The sequence below is a fragment of the Sminthopsis crassicaudata genome, chromosome 3, assembly GCF_048593235.1.
Source record: "Sminthopsis crassicaudata isolate SCR6 chromosome 3, ASM4859323v1, whole genome shotgun sequence".
Classification (NCBI taxonomy): Eukaryota; Metazoa; Chordata; class Mammalia; order Dasyuromorphia; family Dasyuridae; genus Sminthopsis; species Sminthopsis crassicaudata.
In genome coordinates this window covers 302,955,174-302,978,017 of record NC_133619.1, presented here as the reverse complement: position 1 = coordinate 302,978,017, position 22,844 = coordinate 302,955,174, and the positions used below count along the sequence as shown (strand labels likewise).

At 33.9% G+C, this 22,844-nt stretch overlaps 1 protein-coding gene across 5 annotated transcripts in view; it reads right to left on the bottom strand.

Moving 5' to 3' along the window:
* Positions 1–22,844, bottom strand: part of TMEM45A (transmembrane protein 45A) — an 82,912-nt gene that overhangs the window by 12,983 nt on the left and 47,085 nt on the right. For all 5 annotated transcript variants that reach the window (XM_074301018.1, XM_074301015.1, XM_074301020.1 and 2 more), the window contains 3 exons: positions 15,051–15,261; positions 9,117–9,329; positions 5,255–5,439 (listed from right to left, as the gene is read on the bottom strand). In XM_074301018.1, coding sequence (XP_074157119.1) covers positions 5,255–5,439; positions 9,117–9,329; positions 15,051–15,240 — 588 coding nt within the window. In that variant the 5' untranslated portion in view covers positions 15,241–15,261. The remainder of the gene's footprint in view (positions 1–5,254; positions 5,440–9,116; positions 9,330–15,050; positions 15,262–22,844) is intronic.

The window sequence follows — 22,844 nt, the reverse complement described above, 5'->3', positions numbered from 1 at the left end:
ATCTCCAGGCCAGGCATTCAACAGTATAAAGTGCAAAAATTTCAGGCTAGCTCCACACAAACACCAAGTGAGAACCTCCGGGGATAGCTGGGTTTGGCTGAAGCCTCAGCAGGAATCACAGAAACTTTCACCTCTATGAGACTCCCGACAGAGTTAGGGGTCTTGGAAACCTGAGGGAATCTGCTGATTAGAAATGTCAGACCCAGCTGTGCTACTGAGATGTGGCCCTGGACAAGAAGGCATCAGCACATTTGGTGCGTGTAGAAGCAGAAGGAAAATGAAGTATTTGCAGGAGGAGGAAGATCTTTGTTTGCGGTTCCCAAGACAGAGGGGAGAGCTGAAATGAAGCTAGAGGCACTATCCTCCCACTCCACAATTAGAGAAGTTTACTCTAATACTTCTTATTTTAAAAAAATGAACTGGCAGGGCAGCTAGATGATGCAGTGGATAGAGCATCAGCCCTGAAGTCAGGAGGACCTGAGTTCAAATTTGATCTCAGATACTTAACACTTCCTAGCTGTGTGACCTAGGCAAGTCACTTAACCCCAATTGCCTCAGGGGGGGAAAAAAAAAGTAATGTGAAATGGCTCCCTACCCAGAGAGAATTTATAGAATTCAAAAAAGAATTTAAAAATCAAATGAACTCCCCAAACTAATCTATTTATTTAGTGCTATACCAATCAGACTCCCAAGAAACTATTTTAATGACCTAGAAAAAATAACAACAAAATTCATATGGAAGAATAAAAGGTCAAGAATTGCAAGGGAACTAATGAAAAAAAACTCAGAGGAAGGTGGTCTAAGTGTACCTGATCTAAAGCTATATTATATAGCAGCAGTCACCAAAACCATTTGGTATTGGCTAAGAAATAGACCGGTAGATCAGTGGAACAGATTAGATACAAAGGACAAAAAAGGGTACATCTATAGCAATCTAATCTTTGACAAACCCAAAGATACCAACATTAGGGATAAAAATTCATTATTCGGAAAAAACTGTTGGGAAAACTGGAAATTAGTATGGCAGAAATTAGATATGGATCCACACTTAACACCATATACCAAGATAAGATCAAAATGGGTCCATGATTTAGGCATAAAGAGGGAGATAATAAATAGATTAGAGGAACAGAGGATAATCTACCTCTCAGACTTGTGGAGGAGGAAGGAATTTATGACCAGAGGAGAACTAGAGATCATTATTGATCACAAAATAGAAGATTTTGATTACATCAAACTAAAAAGTTTCTGTACAAATAATACTAATGCAAACAAGATTAGAAGGGAAGTAACAAATTGGGAAAATATTTTTAAAAACAAAGGTTCTGACAAAGGTCTCATTTCCAAAATATATAGAGAACTGACCATAATTTATAAGAAACCGAACCATTCTCCAATTGATAAATGGTCAAAGGATATGAACAGACAATTCTCAGAGGAAGAAATTGAAACTATATCCACTCACATGAAAGAGTGTTCCAAATCACTACTGATCAGAGAAATGCAAATTAAGACCACTCTGAGATACCACTACACACCTGTCAGATTGGCTAAGATGACAGGTACAAATAATGATAAATGTTGGAGGGGATGTGGGGAAATTGGGACACTAATACATTGCTGGTGGAGTTGCGAAAGAATCCAGCCATTCTGGAGAGCAATCTGGAATTATGCCCAAAAAGTTATCAAACTGTGCATACCCTTTGACCCAGCAGCGCTACTACTGGGATTATATCCCAAAGAAATACTAAAGAGCGGAAAGAGACATATATGTGCCAAAATGTTTGTGGCAGCTCTTTTTGTAGTAGCTAGAAACTGGAAGATGAATGGATGTCCATCAGTTGGAGAATGGTTGGGTAAATTGTGGTATATGAAGGTTATGGAATATTATTGCTCTGTAAGAAATGACCAGCAGGAGGAATACAGAGAGGCCTGGAGAGACTTAAATCAACTGATGCTGAGTGAAATGAGCAGAACCAGAAGATCGCTGTACACTTCAACAACAATACTGTATGAGGATGTATTCTGATGGAAGTGGAAATCTTCAACATAAAGAAGATCCAACTCACTTCCAGTTGATCAATGATGGACAGAGGTAGCTACACCCAGAGAAGAAACACTGGGAAGTGAATGTAAATTGTTAGCACTAATATCTGTCTGCCCAGGTTGCATGTACCTTCGGATTCTAATGTTTATTGTGCAACAAGAAAATTATATTCACACACATGTATTGTACCTAGACTATATTGTAACACATGTAAAATGTATGGGATTGCCTGTCATCAGGGGGAGGGAATAGAGGGAGGGGGGGTAATTTGGAAAAATGAATACAAGGGATATTATAAATATATATATATATATATATATATATATATATATATATATAATAAAAAAAATAAAAATAAAAATCAAATGAGAGTCATTAATGAAAAACTAAAAAGAAATAAAAAAATAAAAACCATCCAATAAAAACAAAGTTATGGGGTGGGGGGGAGTTAACAACTAGAAAAGGAGATACAAAGTCTTAAAGATGAAAATAACTCTTTAAAAATTAGAATTGGGCAAGGAAAAGCCAGTGAAGCTATAAAAGACAAATAACAAAACAGATTATAAAAAATGAAAAAATAAAACAGAATGTGAAACATTTTATAAGAAAAACAACAGATATGGAGAACAGATCAAGGAAAGAAAATATAAGAATAATAAACTGTCTGAAAGTTGTGACCAAAAAAAGAACCTTGACACAGTAATGCAAGAAATAATCCAAAAAACCTGTCCTGGATCATGAGGGAAAAGCAGAAATAGAAAAAATCCAGCAATCACCACCTCAAAGAAATCCTTTGTGGAAAACACATAGGAATACTATTGCCAAATTTAAAATCTTCCAGATCAAAGAGAAAATTTTGAAATTAACTAGGAAAAAAAATTCAAATATGCTGGAGCTACAATTAGAATTATACACTATTTAGCAGAAGCTAAATCATATATAGCAGTAATCATCATATATACCTGTAAATCATATATACCAGTAAGCAAAAGAACTAGGCCTGCAACCAAAAATATTATATCCAACAAAATTATCCACAATATTGAATGAAAAAAAAATGGAATCCAATAAACTTGCAGATTTCAGGACATTCAACAAAATTTGAACTCAATAGAAAATTTAATATATAAGGGCCAATATGAATTTCAAGAAACTTAAAACAAATTATGTTTTTTTAACATGGAAATGGAAATGTTTAAGATTGACAGGAACAACTAGGTAGCTTAAAAGAAAGATTGGGGCAGAGTTAAGTATGATCTGACTCTAAAAAGCAAAACTACCTAGTAAAAAAGGAATCATGTTATACAAATAAGATGAAGAGGAAGAATAGACACAGAGGCACTAATTGGGGGGAAGAGGACTCATGGTTCTGAAAAGCCACTCAGATCAAGAATAGATTAAATAGGCAATACTACATATATACCATGAAGGATATAGCACCCCCCAAAATTCATAAATAAGGGAAAAGGGATGGATGGAGGGGGAAGCAGAAATTGGAGGAAGAAGACAAGGAGGGGATTCCTGGTAGGGGAAGGTTAAGTAACAGCAAGGCAAGTTAAGGAACAGAATTAAAGCAGAAGAGTTAGCAGGGATAGGAAAGAAGAGATACACACAAACATAACAGAAATCAGGAGTAGAATTTATTAGAAAAAATATATATATTTAGTAATCATTGATCTTAAAGAATTTATTAGGAAAAAAATTATATTTAGTAATCATTGATCTTAAAGTCAAACTTAAAGATTCAATCAAGAGATGTTGTGCCTCAGTTCCCTTTTATTGTCCTGACTCAGTTTCCCTGAATTGTTCTGCCTCAATCCCCTTAGTTGCAAACCCCATTCCTCTGGCTTATTAAGATTGATATAATTCAGGGCTACTTACTCTAAGGTTATAAATTGTCAATGTGTAAACTCAAGATAAAGGGGAGTTCAGACTTCCTGGCTCCTAACTCCTCCTAAGTCATCAAGAATTTATGGTCTTACCCCCCACCTCGTCAGAAGAGGATTGATAGTCTGTTCCTGCTCTCAGTGCTCTGACTCTGACTCTGCCTCAATCTATGCTCTGTTAGCTTGGAGCCCCGTGCATATATACTTCATGGGAAGCACCCATTAGCTGCTGGATGCTTTGGACATCAGCCCTGGTAGCAGCATGCCCCCAGCACAATCTCTTCCTCTCAAATAAAATATTAAAAACTCTCTAATCTTCCCTCAGTTTCTCTGTCATTACAGAGAGAAATCTACATTATATGTCAGTCATACTAACATTATTTTAGGTACATATTTACATATGGGTAAATGTATATATACATATATAGAGTCATATGTATGCATGTTATTCTATGTATGTATGTTTATAAATAGATATGTTTTATATGTGTGTAGGCCTGTGGATGGGTGTAAAATGTGTATGTGTATGTATATGTGTATATGTATCTATATATGTATATATAAATATATTTGTACTTAACTCTAGCCTGCTTGGGAGAGGGAAATGACAGGGAAAAAAAGAATAAAGTAAGAAAAGTTCAGAGCAGAGATAAAGAAGTAAAGAAGAGATGGATGCTCATGAATATAATTTTTTCTACCATTATATATCCTTTCTTGAATGGATAATTTATCGTTATATCTTTTGAATCCTCCCTGATGTTTTGCTAGGCATATAACAATGTTTTACTTTGTTTTGTTTTCCTTTTCTGTTTTTCTTTTCTCTAATCTGTTTTTCATCACATAATCTTGCTGTTACAGAGTACAAAGTTCTCTTGGTTCTGCTCACTTCACTCAGCATCAATTCATGTAAGTCTTTCCAGGCTTTTCGGAATTCAGCCTGCTCATCATTTTTATAGAACAATAACATTCCATTATATTCAAATAGCTTAACTTATTCAGTCATTCCTCAATTGATGTATATCCATTCACTCACCAATTCCTTGCCACCAAAAGATATGCTACAAATATTTTTGTACATGAGGGTGTTTTTCCCTCTCTTATGCTCTTTTTGGGACACAGATCCAGTAGTGACATTATTGGTTCAAAGAGTATGCACAGTTTTATAGCCCTTTGGACATACCAACTGAAATTCTGTAAATCCCCAGGAAGCGGTTCCTTCTTGACCTGGCAAGGTTCCCCAAGGGGTTTGTTTCTCTGTGCATTAAGGACGTCCTTTTCCACATGCAAATACTGCCTCTGGTAAATAAAAGCACTGGCTTACCTGCCAAAACCAGCTTCCTTGAAGCAAGACAAAGCTTGATCGGAGGAGCTCTAGAACTATGTTGCTCCGGAAGAAGAATTCCATGAATATACAGATTGCTGCACCAATGACGGACAGGAAAAGCAGCTGATGGATGTATATGTCTAGCATTGCCCGGCCATGCGTGTGGAAATAAAAGATAAAACCTGATGGATGAAAAAAAGATGTTTCTCATTTGAATTGAAGCCAAAGCTCATGTTAATGCTTTACTACCAAGGGAGTTAGTTGTGTGTGACAGAGACAGAGACAAAGAAAGAAAAATAGAGAGACAGAGAGCTTATCTCACAGGATTGTTGTGATAATTAAGTCTCATGTGTAAAGCATTTTGCAGACCTCAAAGTACAATATAAATGACAGTTATTATTACCATCATTATCATTCTTGCTACTATTATGTATGTCTGTATCTTTCTCTCTCTTACAGATACTCTCATATACACATACACAACCTCATGTAAATTTATACACATTTAACCAGTTTTGGATATTGTCAGATGACAGAAACAGAACAGCCCTGAAATATGTTGAACCTGAACTAGGAGTTGCCAGAGGTAATCCCTAAGTATTTTTGAGGCTTGACATCGCATATGCACCATCCAACCTTGGTGTGTTATATTTCCAGTCCACTGCTACATCATTCATACTGGATTTTTAAAATCTAATGGTGCTTTTTTTTTCTTTCTTTTTTCCATGTTGTCTCATCAAGAAATTGTTCATTGACCACACTTTGATTTCACATAATGCTGACTCTGACTCCCTATATTTTAAAAAAAAATCTTACCTAGAAAAGAAAATTCTTTCCCTTTTCAATTATATAATGGAAGAAAATTATAATTCTAAAATTCAAGATCAAAGAAAACCTCCAAGGCTCAGTAGACTAACAGAGACTGATACCCACACCAGTAAAAGGTCTCTTGTAGCTTTGATGCTATGAGTAATAACTATTGATTAGGTCTTTTTCATCTTCATATTCATCTCCAAAAATGGACATAATAATAATAATAATATCAGGGCAAAACTAAAGTGCTATAGTTAGCAAACCAGTCACAAGCACATGCAAAGAACTAAGCTTGGTGATTGGGGGAGATTCCAAGGTAAATGAGATTAGTTTCCCCACCTTCCAGATACATTAATTTCAGGTGTTTCTCAAAGAAATGGAAAAAATGCATGATTCATTACTTTCAGTGAGGTGGGAAAAGAGGAAGAGGAGAAGGAAAAAGAAAAAGAGGAGGAAGAAGAGGAGAAAGAGGAGGGAAAAGAGGAGGAAGAAGAAAGATGCTATATGTACAAAACTATTCTCAGTGTTTTTATTTTTGTTTAATTTTTTGGTTTTGTGTTTTGGCTTTGAGTTTTTTGTGGGGTTTTTGTGTTTTTGTTTGTTTTTTAATGTATCCAGAATTGGAGATAAAGTGAGTATATGTCAACAAGGAAATGGCAAAAAAAAAAATGACATGAATGCAAGGGAATATTTTTGTCTCATAGACAATAATGAATTGAGGAGAACCTGGGAAGGCTTGCATAAATCTGAAAGGTAGCATAATTCAGTGAAAACAGTGGTACTGAGTTCATAAAAAAATTTAAAAAAATAAAAAAAAAGAATAGAAAAAAGATAGTCCCTGCCCTCCAAGAGTTTACAATGTGATGGGGAGAAAACATGCAAACAAATATATGCAAAGCAAGCTAAATCCAGGATAAACATTGTTGTTGTCTAGTCATATCAGTTATGTCCAATTCTTTGTGACCCCATGTGGGACTTTCTTGGCAAAAATACTAAAACAGTTTACCTTCTTCAGCTCATTTTATAGAAAAGAAACTGAGGTAAGCAGGGTTAAGTGACTTGCCCAGAATCACACAGGGAGCAAATACCTGAGGGGGGATTGGAACTCACAAAGATGAGTCTTTCTAATTCCAGGCTCATTACTCTAGCCACTGGTACTACCAACTGACCATTTAGGATAAATAGAAAGTAATGAAACAGACTGAAGGAACTGGAATTAAAAGGACTTGAGGAAGGTTTCCTAAAGAAGATGGGATTTTAGCTTAAAGGAAGCCAGGAAAGCTAGTAGATAAAGAGGAGAGTGAGCATTTAAGGCAATCGAAACAACCAAGAGGTCAATTCCACTGGATCAGAGATCATGATTGGGGAAAAAAGTGTAAGAAGACTGGAAAGATAGAAGGATGCTGGGTTATGAAGGGCTTTGAACATCAAGTAGAGCAGTCTAAAGAATAATGCAATAATGTAATGTAACAATGGCAATAATGTAAATGAAAACATTACTGAGAAAGGCATCTGCTGATGAACTTCAATATTCCAATAGTAGTGTAGGATAACATGTAATTTTTTAAAAAACCACTTTTCTCCCCTTTGTAGAAAGTAGGAGTTCTATGGGTACTGACACTGTACTTCTATTGCACATACAGCATTCTTGGTTCAGACTGCCTGCTCTCCACCTTCCCTTCAAGCTTGTATAAACCTCCTTCCTAACCTGGATTTCTTAGAATCCCTAACTCCCAGCCAAGGGGGTAAGCTCAAGGGCTGCCTAGTATATGAAGCATTTTCCTAATTTTCCTTCATTTACATTCCTCCTCCTCCTCCTCCTTGCCCAAAATGTGTTCAGTGTATAAATATTTCTTGTTCACTTATATGTGTACATGTTTTCTTCACCCTAATATAACAGAAACTCCCAGGATTAGAAAAGTTTGATTTTTAATCTTTTTTTGTACAGCACAAAGTTGTTGTTTAATAGATGTTTGCCGGTGGATGATTGAATAGGTATGTGCCTTTCAGGAAAAATTGATACAAAAAAGATAACATCAGCACTTCAAAAAAATAATAAAAAACGAAAAAGAAGCAATAGCAATTAATATGGAAATATGTATAGAAGAATTGCACATGTTTACTACATCCAGAGAAGGAACACTGGGAAGTGAATGTAAACTGTTAGAACTAATGTCTATCTACCCAGGTTACTTACACCTTCGGAATCTAATACTTAACGTGCAACAAGAAAATGGTATTTGCACACATATATTGTATCTAGGTTATATTGTAACACATGTAAAATATATGGGATTGCCTGTCACAAGGGGAGGGAGTAGAGGGAGGGAGGGGAAAATTTGGAAAAATGAATACAAGGGATAATGTTATAAAAAATTACTCATGCATATATAATGTCCAAAATGTATAAATAAAATAAAAAAAAAGAATTGCACATGTTTAACATATATTGGATTACTTGTGGTCTAGGGAAGGGGTAAAGGGAAGGAAGGGAAAAAATTTGGAACACAAGGTTTTTCAGGGGTGAATATTGAAAACTATCTTTGCATATATTTTGAAAATCAAAAGCTATTATTAAGAACCAATAGCAATTAAAAGAAGGTTAAATGTGGAATCAGGACACATGAGTTCAAATCCTGGTTTGATTACTTCCTCCCTATGTGCCCTTGGACAAGTAACCTCTGAGCCAATTTTCTCATAAATAAAAAGAGAGAATTAGACAAAAATATGGTCCCTCTCCAACTCTAAAGGTAGAACTGAATAATGCCATCCTGTCTTATAGGACTGCACTGAGGAATGCACTGAGAAATCAACTATAACTCTCCTTGAGGGCAAAGTATTTCCTTATCTATAAAATTAAGAAGTTGGAGAGCTCTTCCATCTTTAAAGTATGATTGCATATAAGTGTATATACTCACATATACATATGGGTACCTATACACACACACACATATACACACACACACACATACACATACACATATGTATATGTATATAATTCCTAATAATGAGTGGTGGATGAAGGAAAATACCCTCTCAGGCTTACCTTCCACAAAGAAGGCATTTGAGAGCATCATCTTGCTTAAGGAAACAGGCAGTGCATGGGTGGTAAAGCACAAGATGTCGACCAATCCAGAGAGTCCAAAGAAGAAATACATGGTTGAGTGTTGCCAACTCATGAGTTGATTCCAGTGTTTCTCTTCATAATTGTATAAGCTCAGGTGGGGTCCATCAGTAACAAACTGTTCTGCTGTCATGCCTACATGGGAGCAAACAAACAAACAAAAATTAAAGGTCCTTTCTTTGACCTTGCCTATAATAAAGCGATACCAATTCATAAGTCCTACACCTTGTCTTTATCAATTCTTCCCTTTGGGATGGACAAGGCAATAGTTCTTCACTGGCATTTCCCCTTCTAGGCATCTCATTGCCATTAAAGGAAGGAAAAGCTTTTAAATTGATTTCTAAAAACCAAGAGTGTGGATCCATGCTCTTTTGATTACAAAGTTATGATGAGGATGACTCCACGTTTCCTTTTTCATCCAGCAAATAATAATGTTCCAAGATGAAAGAGAATATACCTTGCTGACTTTGGATAAGGCATTTAGTCTCTCACAGTTTCCTCATCTTTACAATGCTAAACTAGAAGTGTCAAATAAGCAGACTCTGTCATTGAAGTCACAACCAGCTCAGAGTGCTATCTAGAATAAAATATTAATTGGGAAATATTTAACAAAATAAAAGTACAGTAGGACATAGATAATGTTAATATGTGGTTTTCTAAGTCAGTATGTGACCTATAGGAACCCTTAGAATGTGTGCTTCATTTCTATTTGAGTTTGTCACTGGATGGATGATTACTAAGGTCCACATTTAAGATTTGGTTCCAAGTCTCAAGGCAGTGGGGTACAAAAGTAATGGAAGAGCTGGGATTCAAACTTATGTGCTCCATTAAGTTAAAGACAGTTGGATTCTGCATTGGTAGAAGGAATTCCTCCATTCCTATATGCATTAGGACTTTGCAAATATAAATATCAGTCATTATAGAAGCATAGATTTAGATATGAAAGGAACCTGAGAGGTTAATTAATCATTACAATATGGTATTGGACATCTCTAAATAAGTTTTGTTCTGCCAAATTAACCCTATAGAGGTTGACTTTGTTTTCCTGGGCACTTTTCTTTAAGGTAACTTTTACTGAGGAAAAGGTGAAATCACATTACAGATGCATGGGTCAGAGAGTTTTGTTTTCTTCAGCTAAGATAGCTATAAAAGAACAGGGATGACTCAATCAGTTATATGAATGCAAATAAAAGATGTTTTCCTCTTGGATGCTATTGAGTCTGATAAGCATATAGAACTCAAGAATGCTTTTATATTTTTTGAAAAAAAATCCTTGTTTATGATTATGAATTTGATCAATAGCAACAAATTTGAATATTTCTCCACACAGAAAAAAGCAGAAAAGGGAATTATTAATTTCCACTATATACACTTTGGCATTTAGTGTAGATTCCAAATTTAACATAATTCAAACACTGTCCAGTATCCCATCTGAATTTTCTTCAGCTTTTCTCTAGTTTTTTAAAATAATTCATCCATAGGCTTTCTTTCCTTCCTTTCTTTTTTAGCATTACTATCACTGACCTTTACTGCATCCTAACTCTCTCCCACAAAAAGTCCTTCTTCACAAGAAGTATAGTCACACAAAACTAGACTATTTCTTGGCCAGATATGAAAATGTCCCTTTTTGTTGTTAATTTTTTTCATTTAATAAGCAATTTTTTTCTTTTTTCCATCCTATGTTCTCTCTCCTTACTGATATAAAAAATAGTGTTTTTTTTTTCTCCTTGATCTTCTAATTTATTTATGATCTGATCTTTGCATCTAGATTATATATCTATTTGGAGCTTATCTTAATATATTATGTGAAATGTTGATTGAAAACTAATATCTGCCAGATCACTTCTGGACTACTTTCCAACAGTTTTGATCAAAGGGGGTGTGTGACTTGTATCTTTGGGTTTATTTAATTCTGAACCAATGGATTTTGTTTGCTTCAGTATGTGTACCTATTCCTCTGATAAAAAGCTCTATTTTCTAAGCAGTTCCAAACAGTTTTGATGACTACAAATTTAGTCATCAAATAGTCAGCTCATAGCTTGAAATCTGGCACTGGTAGGCACTTCCTTCTCACATTTTTTCATTATTCCTCTGAAGAGTATTAATCTTTTGTTTCTCCAAATGAATTTTGGCATATTTTCTACTACTATAAAAATAACCTTTTGATTGTTTGATGTAGCAATGAATCTATAAATTAATTTAGATACTATCATTTTTATTATATTAATATGCCCTCAACTATGGAGAAAAATTAATATCTCTCTCATAATTTAGATATATATTTTCTATTAAAAAGAATTATATAATTAGAACTCATATGATTCCCATGAGAATCTTTGTATGTGTACTCAAAGGTATTTTATACTATATTATACAGATTTTTTTTATCTTTATTTTGAGTTATGCTGGTAATATAGAGAAAAGCTGATAGGGTTTATTTTATATCCTATACTTATCTAAAAGTATTAATTGTTTCAATTAATTTTAGTTGAATTTCTATGGTTTTCTAAGTAAATAAACAAGTCATCTATAAAAAGTAATCATTTTGTTTCTTCTGATCTATTTTTATTATCTCAATTTTCTTTTTTTTTTTGTCTTATTCATATAATTTGCATTTCTAGAACTTTACCAAATAATATTGTTAATAATAGACATCATTCATTGTACACTTCAACAATGATACTGTATGAAGATGTATTCTGATGGAAGTGGATATCTTCAACATAGAGAAGATCTAATTCAACTCCAATTGATCAATGATGGACAGAATCAGCTACACCCAGAGAAGGAACACTGGGAATTGAGTATAAACTGTTTGAACTATTGTCTATCTACCCAGGTTACTTTTACCTTATGAATCCAATTCTTACCATGCAACAAGAAATTCGGTTTTACACACATATATTGTATCTAGAATATACTGTAACACATTTAGCATGTATGGGATTGCCTGTCATCTAGGGGAGGGGGTAGAGGGAGGGTGGGGAAAATTCGGAAAAGAAGTGAGTACAAGGGATAATGCTGTAAAAAAAAATTACCCATGCATATGTACTGTCAAAAAATTATTATAATTATAAAAAAATCATGGCTTTACTCTGATTTGACAGGAAAAGCTTCTAGTAGAAACTCGTGAAAACTTGTATGAACTGATAGAGTGAAATGAGAAGAGCTGGGAGAACAGTTTTTATATAATAATAATAATTGTAAAGTTAAATAACTTTAAAAGACTTAAGAACCCTGATCAACACAATGACTAAGTAAGCAGCTTGCTAAGGACTTCCTAACCAAGAAATGAAGGAGTTGGGGTGTAGAATAAGAAATATCTTTTGGATATGGCTGATATGGGAATTTATTTTACTTGACTATGCATATCTGCTATAAGAATTTTGTTTTCCTTTTTTTTCAATGGGGACAAAGATGAAAGATAAGACAAAAGATAAAGATAGAAAAAAAGATTTGTGTTTGTTGAAAGAAAATCCATAATTTCATTTTTATAATGTGTTTTAATATTTTTCTGTTACAAATAATTTGTTCCTTGTTTTAGGCAGATAATATTTACTGTTTTAAAATGGTTATTTTATTTCAATTTTTAATGCTTTTTAAAGCATAAATCAACATATTACATTATATCAAAAGCCTTGAATCTATTGATATAATCATGTAATTTATTTTTATTATTAATATGGTCTATGATGTTTATATGGACTTGGGTATTAAGTAATCCTGTTGATTTCATTGTAGGTAAGGAAATTGCTTCTACTAATATAAGTCAACGCATTTCCTGCAATTTATAATCTTAAGGAATTACCCAAAGCAGTAAAGAGAACATATGACTTAACCAGATTTTTCTAGCTTCAAGGCCATTTTGTCTTTCATTTTCATGTTTATAGTTTTTTTTAAACCAACTTTGCATTCCTGGAATAAATCCAAATGGGTCACAGTGTTTAATATTTTTAATATATTGCTACAACTTCTTTGTTAATATTGTATTGAATATTGTATTTTCTTTCTCTGATTTCTCTCTCCTTGGTTTAGGTATCAAGACCACACTTGTTTTAAAGAATAAGTTTGACAAAATCTTCCCCCCATTTTTATAAATAATATATGTAACATTAGAATTATGGTTGATGAATATTTGATAAAATAACCTGCAAATGTTTCCAGTCCTAGAGTTTTTCCCTTTGAAAGTTTCTTTAGGACTTTTTATTCTTCTTTCTTTTTTTTTGAGATTCGTTTAATAAAATTTCTCTCTCTTGTTTTGTGTATCTGAGTATTTTATATTTGTAGGTAGTCATTAATTTCATTTATCAATTTTGTAACAAATAATTGAGCAAAAGGATTTCTAATGATTTTTTTACTTTCTTTTCATTCATGAATTTACCCTTTTCATTTATGATATCAGCAATCTGGTTTTTCATTCTTTAAAAAAATCAAATTAACTAATGGTCTAATCTATGTTATTGGTTTGTTTGTTTTTTGTTTTTTTTTTAAAAAACAAAGCTCCTAATTTTGTGGATCATTTTAACAATTTGTTTTGAGGTTTGGTTTGCTTTTTTTTTTTTTTTTTTTTGCTTTCTTATGGGATTAAAAAGAGGTAATATTACAAAATTGATCAGATCACTTCTCTAGGATTTAGCTTCTTCATCTTCAAACTAAATACAGTAAATAAAATCCGCTCTGCCTCTCTCATAATATTGCTGTGATACATCAGATGGTACTTCAGTTAGAGCGCAATGAGTTGATGGAAAAGTAATGTGAGGTCCCAAAAAAAAGAGTATCAGAGAATTTGTATATTAAAAATGTCACCCACTAAACTCATTATGTTGTGTCACATTTCCCTTTTGTTGTCCTGACTCAGTTTCCCTAAATTGTTCTGCCTCAGTTCCTTGAATTGTTTTGCCTCAATCCCCCTGGTTGTAATCCTCTTGATCATTAGGCCTGATAGAACTTAGAGCTGGCTACTCTAAGTTACTCAAGATTACTCTAAATAAACTCAAAGATAAGGGGGAGTTCAGACTTCCTAGCTCTTAACTCCTCCTAAGTTATCAAGAATTTATAGTCCTACCCCCCAACTTGTCAGAACTAGATTGGTGGTCCCCTTCTTGGAAATTCCCACTCACCAGAGTTTGGACCCCCCCCCACTCTCCCTCACCCCACCCCCCTCCGCCTTTGTCTATCCAAGCTTAGAGCTACTTGTATATATATTTCATGGAAACTTCACCTTGGCTGCTTGCTGGATTCTTTGAGACAAAAGCCTGATTCAGCCCTGGGACCAAAAATGGATCCTTATGGTCCCAGAAAATCTCTCCCTCTCAGAAATCCAAATAAAATATTAAAAAATCTCTAATCTCTATCTTGCCTCAGTTTCTCCAGCATTACAATTAGAATTAAACAACAATCAACAGAAAATAGATGAAACTATCAGTATCAGAAGTCTCCTGCTTGTCGCTACACCTAACTACAAATTTCAGTGTAGGGAGTTCTAACATAAGGACAATTCATCCTCCAATACAAATCAGCCCCTGTTCTTTAATTTATAAGTTGACTTGTCTAGTTTGTGAATGTATCAGTTATGGGAGTGGAGGGAACAGAGTGGGAGGAAGAGAAGGGAAGGGGGATGGTGTGGAAGATCTCACAGCTGAAGGGATGATCTGAACTTTCATACTCAACTGCAACAAGTAAAAACTATAATTTGCCATTCAAAGTTTGTTTTCACAATGCCAAGAATGAGCAATTAAGAGAAAATGCTAATCCTTTTACAATAATAATAATAATAACATATCCACATTCTCTTGAATCCAATCCATAATCTGGACATCTAGAAAAAAATGGGAATCGGAGAAATAATCAATTTACCAATTAAAGACATGGAGATTTTGATGAGGCCCTCAATAATTTCCAAACGTTGAAATCCTGCTCTGGATCCAAGGAAACAGGTCCTCTTGGTTTTTTTGCAGACATATTTCATTATGTATTTCACACTCCACCAAAAGCCAAAGAAAAGGAAAAAGCTCCCAGGGAGGGCATGACCTCTGAAACTTCCCATTGTATTTTAGCACAGCAGAACCTAGGAGAAAAAGAAAAACAATAAGACATTTCTAGAAGGATTTCAGATATCAACCATTACTGTAAAAGATGAGTGAATTGGGTCATGTGGCTCATAAAAATCAGGGAGTTTCCCTGTCAGAAGAATATTTTACTACCATGGAACTCTTGTGAGCCATTAGTTATTGTTGTTTTTAAGATTTAAGTACACATTTTTATTAATACTTTTTGTGACTACATCACCTACAGTTCAAGGGTCATGGCACTTAACACAATGCCTAACAGAATGGATGCTTAATAAACATTTGTTGATTGAGTAAGCCACCTACTCTGACCAATGAGCTTTGAAATTGTGTCATAGGAATTTTGTAACTCTTACTCTGGGTGGAACTAAACCATACTGGGTCATTCAAGAGGAGGGGAAAATCACCTCATATTTATATAGTACATTACAATTAACAAAACACTTTGTTCATCACAACCCGTTGAGGTAAAATATGATCAAAGTCAAGCACTGGATTTGGGGTCAGAAGACATAGATTCAAATCTTTAACATTTCTGGAAGTCTGTTTCCTCATCTATAAAATGAAGAGTATAGACTAGATCCACAATGTCAAATATGCTGCTTCTAGGAGTCCCAGAAATGGCAAACCACTCTATTATCTTTGCCGTGAAAACTCCAAATGGGGTCACAGAGTCAGATATAACTGAAATGACTAAACAACAAAGAGCCACTATGAGGTACATGGGGAGCCTTATATATGGTTTTATGGTCCCCATTTCTACTTGAGCTTGACACCACCAGACAAGAAGACTTTAGGTTCCTTTAAGCTCTCACATCCTCTGATACTAAAACCTTTCCTCAAAATACCTAACTTAAAAATTTAATAAATCCTTGAAAAAACTCTTCAGAAATATAATTGTTTTTTCTTTTATATTAAGACATTGAACATTTGAAGGCAACAAAGATCAATAATAAATTTTCATCATTGTAATGTTATCAGGAACCACTGTGATTTTCCATCTGATTTACAGCTGAAACTTCTTATGTGTGCTATTGTTCAGTTGTCTAAGGTGTTTCCAACTCTTTGTGTCTCCGTTTGGGGTTTTCTTGGCAAAGACACTGAAGTGGTTTGCCATTTCCTTCTCCAACACATTTTACAGATGAGGAAACTGAGGCAAACTGGGTTAAATGACTTGCTCAAGGTCATACAATTTGTAAGTGTCTGAGATCAGAATTGAACTCAAGAAGATGAGTCTTCCTGACTCGAGATCAGGTGTTCTATCCCTATCTATTCCAATATCCTCCCAACATTAGGACAAAAGCTTCTTAACTAAAATACTACCTTCTTTTTCTATTCTATTTGTATTCTATTTTTCTATTCCACTTGCATCACCTGCATACTTTGCAAAGTGTTCTGCATATAGTGATTTCTCTCCCACACCCACCAAAGAAAATTATTTTTTTATTCATTTATGTAACAATATCCATTAAACACCTAGCTAGCAAATGTAAAACAACAACAAGAAGCTAGGCACAAAAACATTGTCCTTATTCTCAAGATATTAATAACCTAATAAAAGATAAGCTAAGGACAAAAATTCTAGACTTCAAATTAGAATGAAAAATAAATATAAGAAATATAATTACTATTATCATGTTACTTTCCTCCTCAAAAACCTTCAGTAACTTTCCATAAGATGAGTAAATTGAGGTCCAAAAGGATGTGATTTGCAAAAAGTGATAAAGGTTTTAAGTGGCAGAAACAGAATTCAAATCCAGACCATCTGATTCCAAATTCTGTGTTCTTTCAAAGAAATTCTAAGAATTTCTATCCAAATCAGATCATCAGATGTTCTTTCATCTCATTCAGTCCTTTTCTACTCCTAGCTTTTGTGGACATCATTTCTCAATTTTGGAATGAACTCTTTCACATCTTTGTTGGATTCATTCTTTTCTTTTTTAGTTCTGATACATGCTTGACATGAAGATTTTCATATATATATATATATATATATATATATATATATATATATATATACACACACACACACACAGTTATATATACATAATTCCTTCTTCCTCCATTGGAAAGTATCTGATTTCAATTTATGTGTGTTGTTGTTCAATTGTCAAAGTTGTATTTGAATCTTCATTTTTTTAAGAGAAAAGAAAGTAAAAATCTCCCACATATAGAAAGGAGAGATAAGAAGTTGAAACTTGATATTTCTCATAATTGTAGGATATGACAAGAAGAGTGTACAGATGTGTCTGAAAAGGGTAAGAAAGGGGACGTCAGATGAACTTCTTGGGTTTTCTTGGTAAAGATTTTGGAATAGTTTACCATTTCTAACTTGTATCATAATAAATCTATGGAAAAGCTGCATCCCCACAATTAAATTATAAGTTCTGCAAAGGAAGGCTCATTTTTCATCTTTGTATGCCCAATACTTTATAAACTATATTTTAAAAATATATATACCAAAATAAACAGCAAAAAGAGTATATAACATATACATATGTATATGATATATAAAATCACAAAAAGAGAATTACACATGAAACTATTACCCTTCATTTCATACTACTAATTTTTAAGTCCATAACTTCATGCATTATCTTCAAAATTGTTTGGCTTGCCTGTACATCTTTCTGAGTTGCTTTCTGTTGTCTTGCTTATTTCTAGAAATGTTTCAATGATCCTCTTTTTTTACATCACTTTTGCTAATGTTTGCCTTACTCTTCCTCTGAAACTCCTTAATAAAAAAAAAAAAAAACTTAAGAGAAAAAAAACTCATTAAAAATAAACATAACCAAATAAAATGAATCTATGAAATGGCCATGTCCAAAAATGTAAGTCTCTTTCTGAACCTTGAGTCCATCATTTCTCTCCTACGAAGTGGGTAACATGCTTCATGGTAGATCTTCTGGAATCCTCTGAACCATTGCACTGACCAATTCAGTCCTAAGTCTTTCAGAGTTATTTTTCATTGCAATGTTATGCTAGTGTGAATTGTTCTTCTGGTTCTGCTCATTTCACTCTGCATCAGTTCATGGTTCTCAGGATTGTTTAAAATTGTCACTATCCTGATTTCATGTGGTATCACAGCATTCCATACCATTCTTATACTATAATTTATTTAGTCATTCCACAACTAATGAACCTCCCTCTTTATTCCAGTTTCTTGCTTGTTTTTCCCCCTTCAGAATCAGAAAGTTTGTTTTGCATCTGACCCTTCTCTCCCCAATATTATTTTCCCTTTTAACCTCCTCTTCCCTATTTCCATTTGTTTCCCTGTTGAATATGATGTATTTCTACACTAAAATGTGTATGTGGTCAATTATCTTTTATCCAGTTTAGATAAGAATGAAGTTCATCTGATTCCTTTCCCTATATCCTTTTCTACATATTTGTACATTCTTCTTATCATACCCTATAATCATGAGAAATATCAAGTTTCATCTCCTTATCTCTCCTTTCTATATATGATTTCTTTTTTTACTTTCTTTTCTCTTAAGACCTTTATAACATAATGATTCCTCTGCCCTTTATCTTATTTAATTCCCACCATATCTGATAGATATTAAGGTTCTAAAGAAACACTTTTTTATCTTATTACAATGCTAAAATGGCATTGTCATACATTTTCCAAATGCTCAAAAAATTTACCTTTCTAATTTTTTCTTGACTCCTGTGTTTGCATTTCAAAGTTTCTACTTAAATCTGGTCTTTTCCTTAGAAATCCTTGAATGTTCTCTCTCCATTAAAAGTCCACATTTTTTTTTTCCTACAGGATTTTACTCCACTTGAAAAAGCAAGTAAAATTGCACTACAAACCTATATCTTTTTTGTGCTATGGAGTACAATATTGCTACATCTCTTTTTTGGTAGAAACTTCCCTATGTTGTATGATCCTGGTTAGAGTTTGTTAGTATATGAACTCCTTTCTAGATACTAAGACTATTTTTTTCTTTGATGTAGAAAGTCTGGATTTTGGCTAAGGGGTTCCTGGGACTTTTAAGATTCCTGTTAAAAGATGTTTGGTGGGTTCTTTTTCTTGTCACTTTGTCCTCTGGTTCAAAAAGAGTTGGAAAAGTATTCATTTAGAAATTCTTGAAATATATTTTGCAGGCTTTTTTAATTGTGGTTTTCAAGTAGTGCAATGATGCTTAGATAATCTCTCCTTGACATGTTTTCCAGGTCATTTTTAAAAAATCAGATTATTTTAGGGTTCTTTCTTTTTTTTTTAATGTTTTGATTTTGTTGTAGTATTTCTTGCTGTTTCATTGAGTCATTGATTTCTTTTTTGTCTTTTCTACTTTTCAGAGTGGGTAAGGTCTGCCACTTTTTCTTCTCTTTATTCATCTTTCAAGTCTCTTCTCAAAAGCTTTAATTTCATTTTCCCCCTGCTGCTTCTTATCTTCTAGGTATTTATAAAGTCCTTGTAAAAAAAATCCACTTATTTCTTTTGAGTCTCTGCTATAGAGAAAGAGAGAGACAGAGAGAGAGAGAGAGAGAGAGAGAGAGAGAGAGAGAGAGAGAGAGAGAGAGAGAAGAGAGAAAGACAGAGAAAGACAGAGAGAGAAAGAGAGAGAGAGAGAGAGGGAGAGAGAAAGAGAGAGAGAGAAAGAGAGAGAGAGAGAAAGAGAGAGAGAGAGAGAAAGAGAGAGAGAGAGAAAGAGAGAGAGAGAGAAAGAGAGAGAGAATTATATAATTACTCTTCTTCAAAGCTGTTTTGGGAAGGAGCTCTGGATCTTTAATAATTTCTTATACTACTTGAGATCTTCTTTAGTTTACTTATCTCTCTACCTTTGGTTCCCTAATTGATACTTTATGCCAGGGCCAAGTCCCACCTTATTATATGTCTTTGAGTAAGATGGTTGGTCCTGCTTGATTTCTATCTAGTTCACCCAGAATTACCTACTGCATTAGCCTCACACTCACACCTACGTCTACAGGATTTTTGAGTCTGGTAGTGAATGGTCTTCAGGGCCCATTCTAGCTTCCCAGTACAGAGTGCTTGGGACCTTGAAGCCCTGTTCTGAATCTTGCCCAAATTAGTATCCCTCATGCACTGATTGCTGGTGGTTGGAGGTTGTCAATATCTCCAACGTGCACTTACAGTAGTAAATAATAGACATAAGGAAGAGCTGATCAATTTGCTTCCATTCAGATAGCCATCTGGTCTACCACAGACAATTAATAAAAGTTGCTGAGTTGAATTGCCTTTGAGTTTGCATCAGAGTTAACAAGAAGGGAAGGATAACTTGCAATGGCATTGATCAGGTAAGGCTTTATTAGAAGATGAGATTTGAGCTGTTTTTTGAAAGGTGTCTTTCCATAGAGACAAAGGAGTTAATAAAAGCTTGGAAATGGGAAAATGTAGGACATGTTCAGTTGAGTAGTCTATTTTTGACTGAAGTACTAATTATATGAAGTGTTAGTAAAAAAAAGGTTTGCAAAACATTATGCATATATTACCTAATTTGATCACTCCCCAACAATCCCGTGAATTTGGCAGAGTTATGAAGGCAAAGAGAGTAAATAACTTTTCCAATGTCTGTCAGGTAGTGAATATCTGAGGGAATATTTGAAATTAGTCTCTTGAAAAATAAGGTTGGAAAGAGGTTAGAACAAGATTGTAACAAGGTCTGAATGCTAACCTAAAGGATTTAAACTTTATCCACTTTTTAAACACTAGAAATCCATAGACAGTTTTTGAAAAGTGATATAAGATTATCAGATCCATGTATTAAGAAGATAACATCTTTCAGCAGGATGTAAAGATAGACTGGTACAGAGGAGAAATCATAAGATCCTATTGCAATAAATCAGGCCAGGGGTGACAAAGAACTTGATAAAGTTAGCGAGCTGGACAAAAAGAGGGAACATACAGAAGAGTAGGTGATTGTTTATATATACACCTTCTTAAGATGTTATCTGACTCATCAGCATACCTGCTGAGTATCTACAAGCAATTACATACTGACAAGATTCATTTCATAATCATTCATGATTTTCTCACATTTTATAGCCTACAGTTCTGAACTGCTAAAACCTATATTAAAAGAATGGTTTATGATACCTTCATTTCTTTTTTTTTTTTTTTTTTTTGACAGGTTTACAAGATCAGGGAAAATCCACACATAGATTATCTTTAACAAATCTTTTGCTAAAATTTTTCATTTTTCTTATATACAAAATAAAAATGATATGGACTAAAAAGAACCAGCACCTATTGAATAATGAGAACCCAAATATGGCTATTAATGAATAGATTTGCCCCAATCTAGGTATATATTTCTAATAGAGTGCCATGGAGTTTTGTTCTGGGATCCTATTCTGTTTCATATTTTTATTGATGACTAAGATGAATGTGTAACATAATTAAAAGGATCCCTCCCCAAACACATTTACATGTAGCAATGTAATGTGGGATCTGAAATTCCACTTCACACTGTACATCAACCAGCTTGCCACTTGACTGGTTTCTATATTTAATTTTTCCTCTGAGCACTGTAGTGATCTAGGGATATGTTCTGATAATTTTGAACTAACAAGTTAATAGGTAATTATTCAGCTCAAGTTTCCATTCCAGTTCATTAAATGTTAATAGATTAACAAACTAGCGATACCTCCTCTTTCCCAATAATATCTTATATCTATATTTAAATAAATATTAGAATTACTAAACATATATTATTTATTTACTAATGATATTGATAATAAACATGTCTAAATCATGAGCCCATTTCAATCCTTTCTTGGTATAGGGTATTAGGTGTAGGTCAATGCCTAGTTTCTACCATACTAATTTCCAATTTTCCCAGAAATTTTTGTCAAAAAGTGAGTTTTTTTCCCAGAAACTGGGATCTTTGGGTTTATCAAGCTCTAGAATACTCTAGTCGTTGACTATTGTATCTTGTGAATTTAACCTATTCCACTGGAGATCTATGAATCTATGGCATATATAATTATTTACAATATTTCAGCTATAATCAAACCCTCAGAATAATGCCCATTGATTTCACTTGCCTAGAAAGTTTGATATCATTTAATTTTTCCCTCAAGATATCATTCTTACTGATAATAATAGTAGCAGCTAGGATTTATATGGTACTTTAAGGTTTTGCCAAATTATTTCATTTGATTTTCACACACACACACACAAAAATTTGGAAGGTCTATCATCCCCATTTCACAAATGAGAAAACTGTGGCTGCAAGAGATTAATTGGCTCAATCAAGATCATAAAGCTAGTACCTGTAGATGATTTTGAATATAATGTCTTCCTCCCTCCAACTCCAGAGCTCTACCCAGATGCCTCATAGTCAAATCTATTCTCAAAACTTTATTTGCCCCCCCCCAAAAAAAGTTGAAAACAGCTTCCTTAGAATGGGAGATTTTTTTACCTCCTTTTTCTTGATGACAACAGTTTCTAAAGCCATGTCCAAACTGTTTTCTCCACATTTTATTTGCATTTTTGTCCATAAAGAAAGTATTTAGAGAGGCTATTTTGAAAGAAGAGTGGAAAAAGAAACATACTAAATGCAGAGGGTGAGCCACCACATCTAATAACCATCAGAACTTAAAAATGTAAATA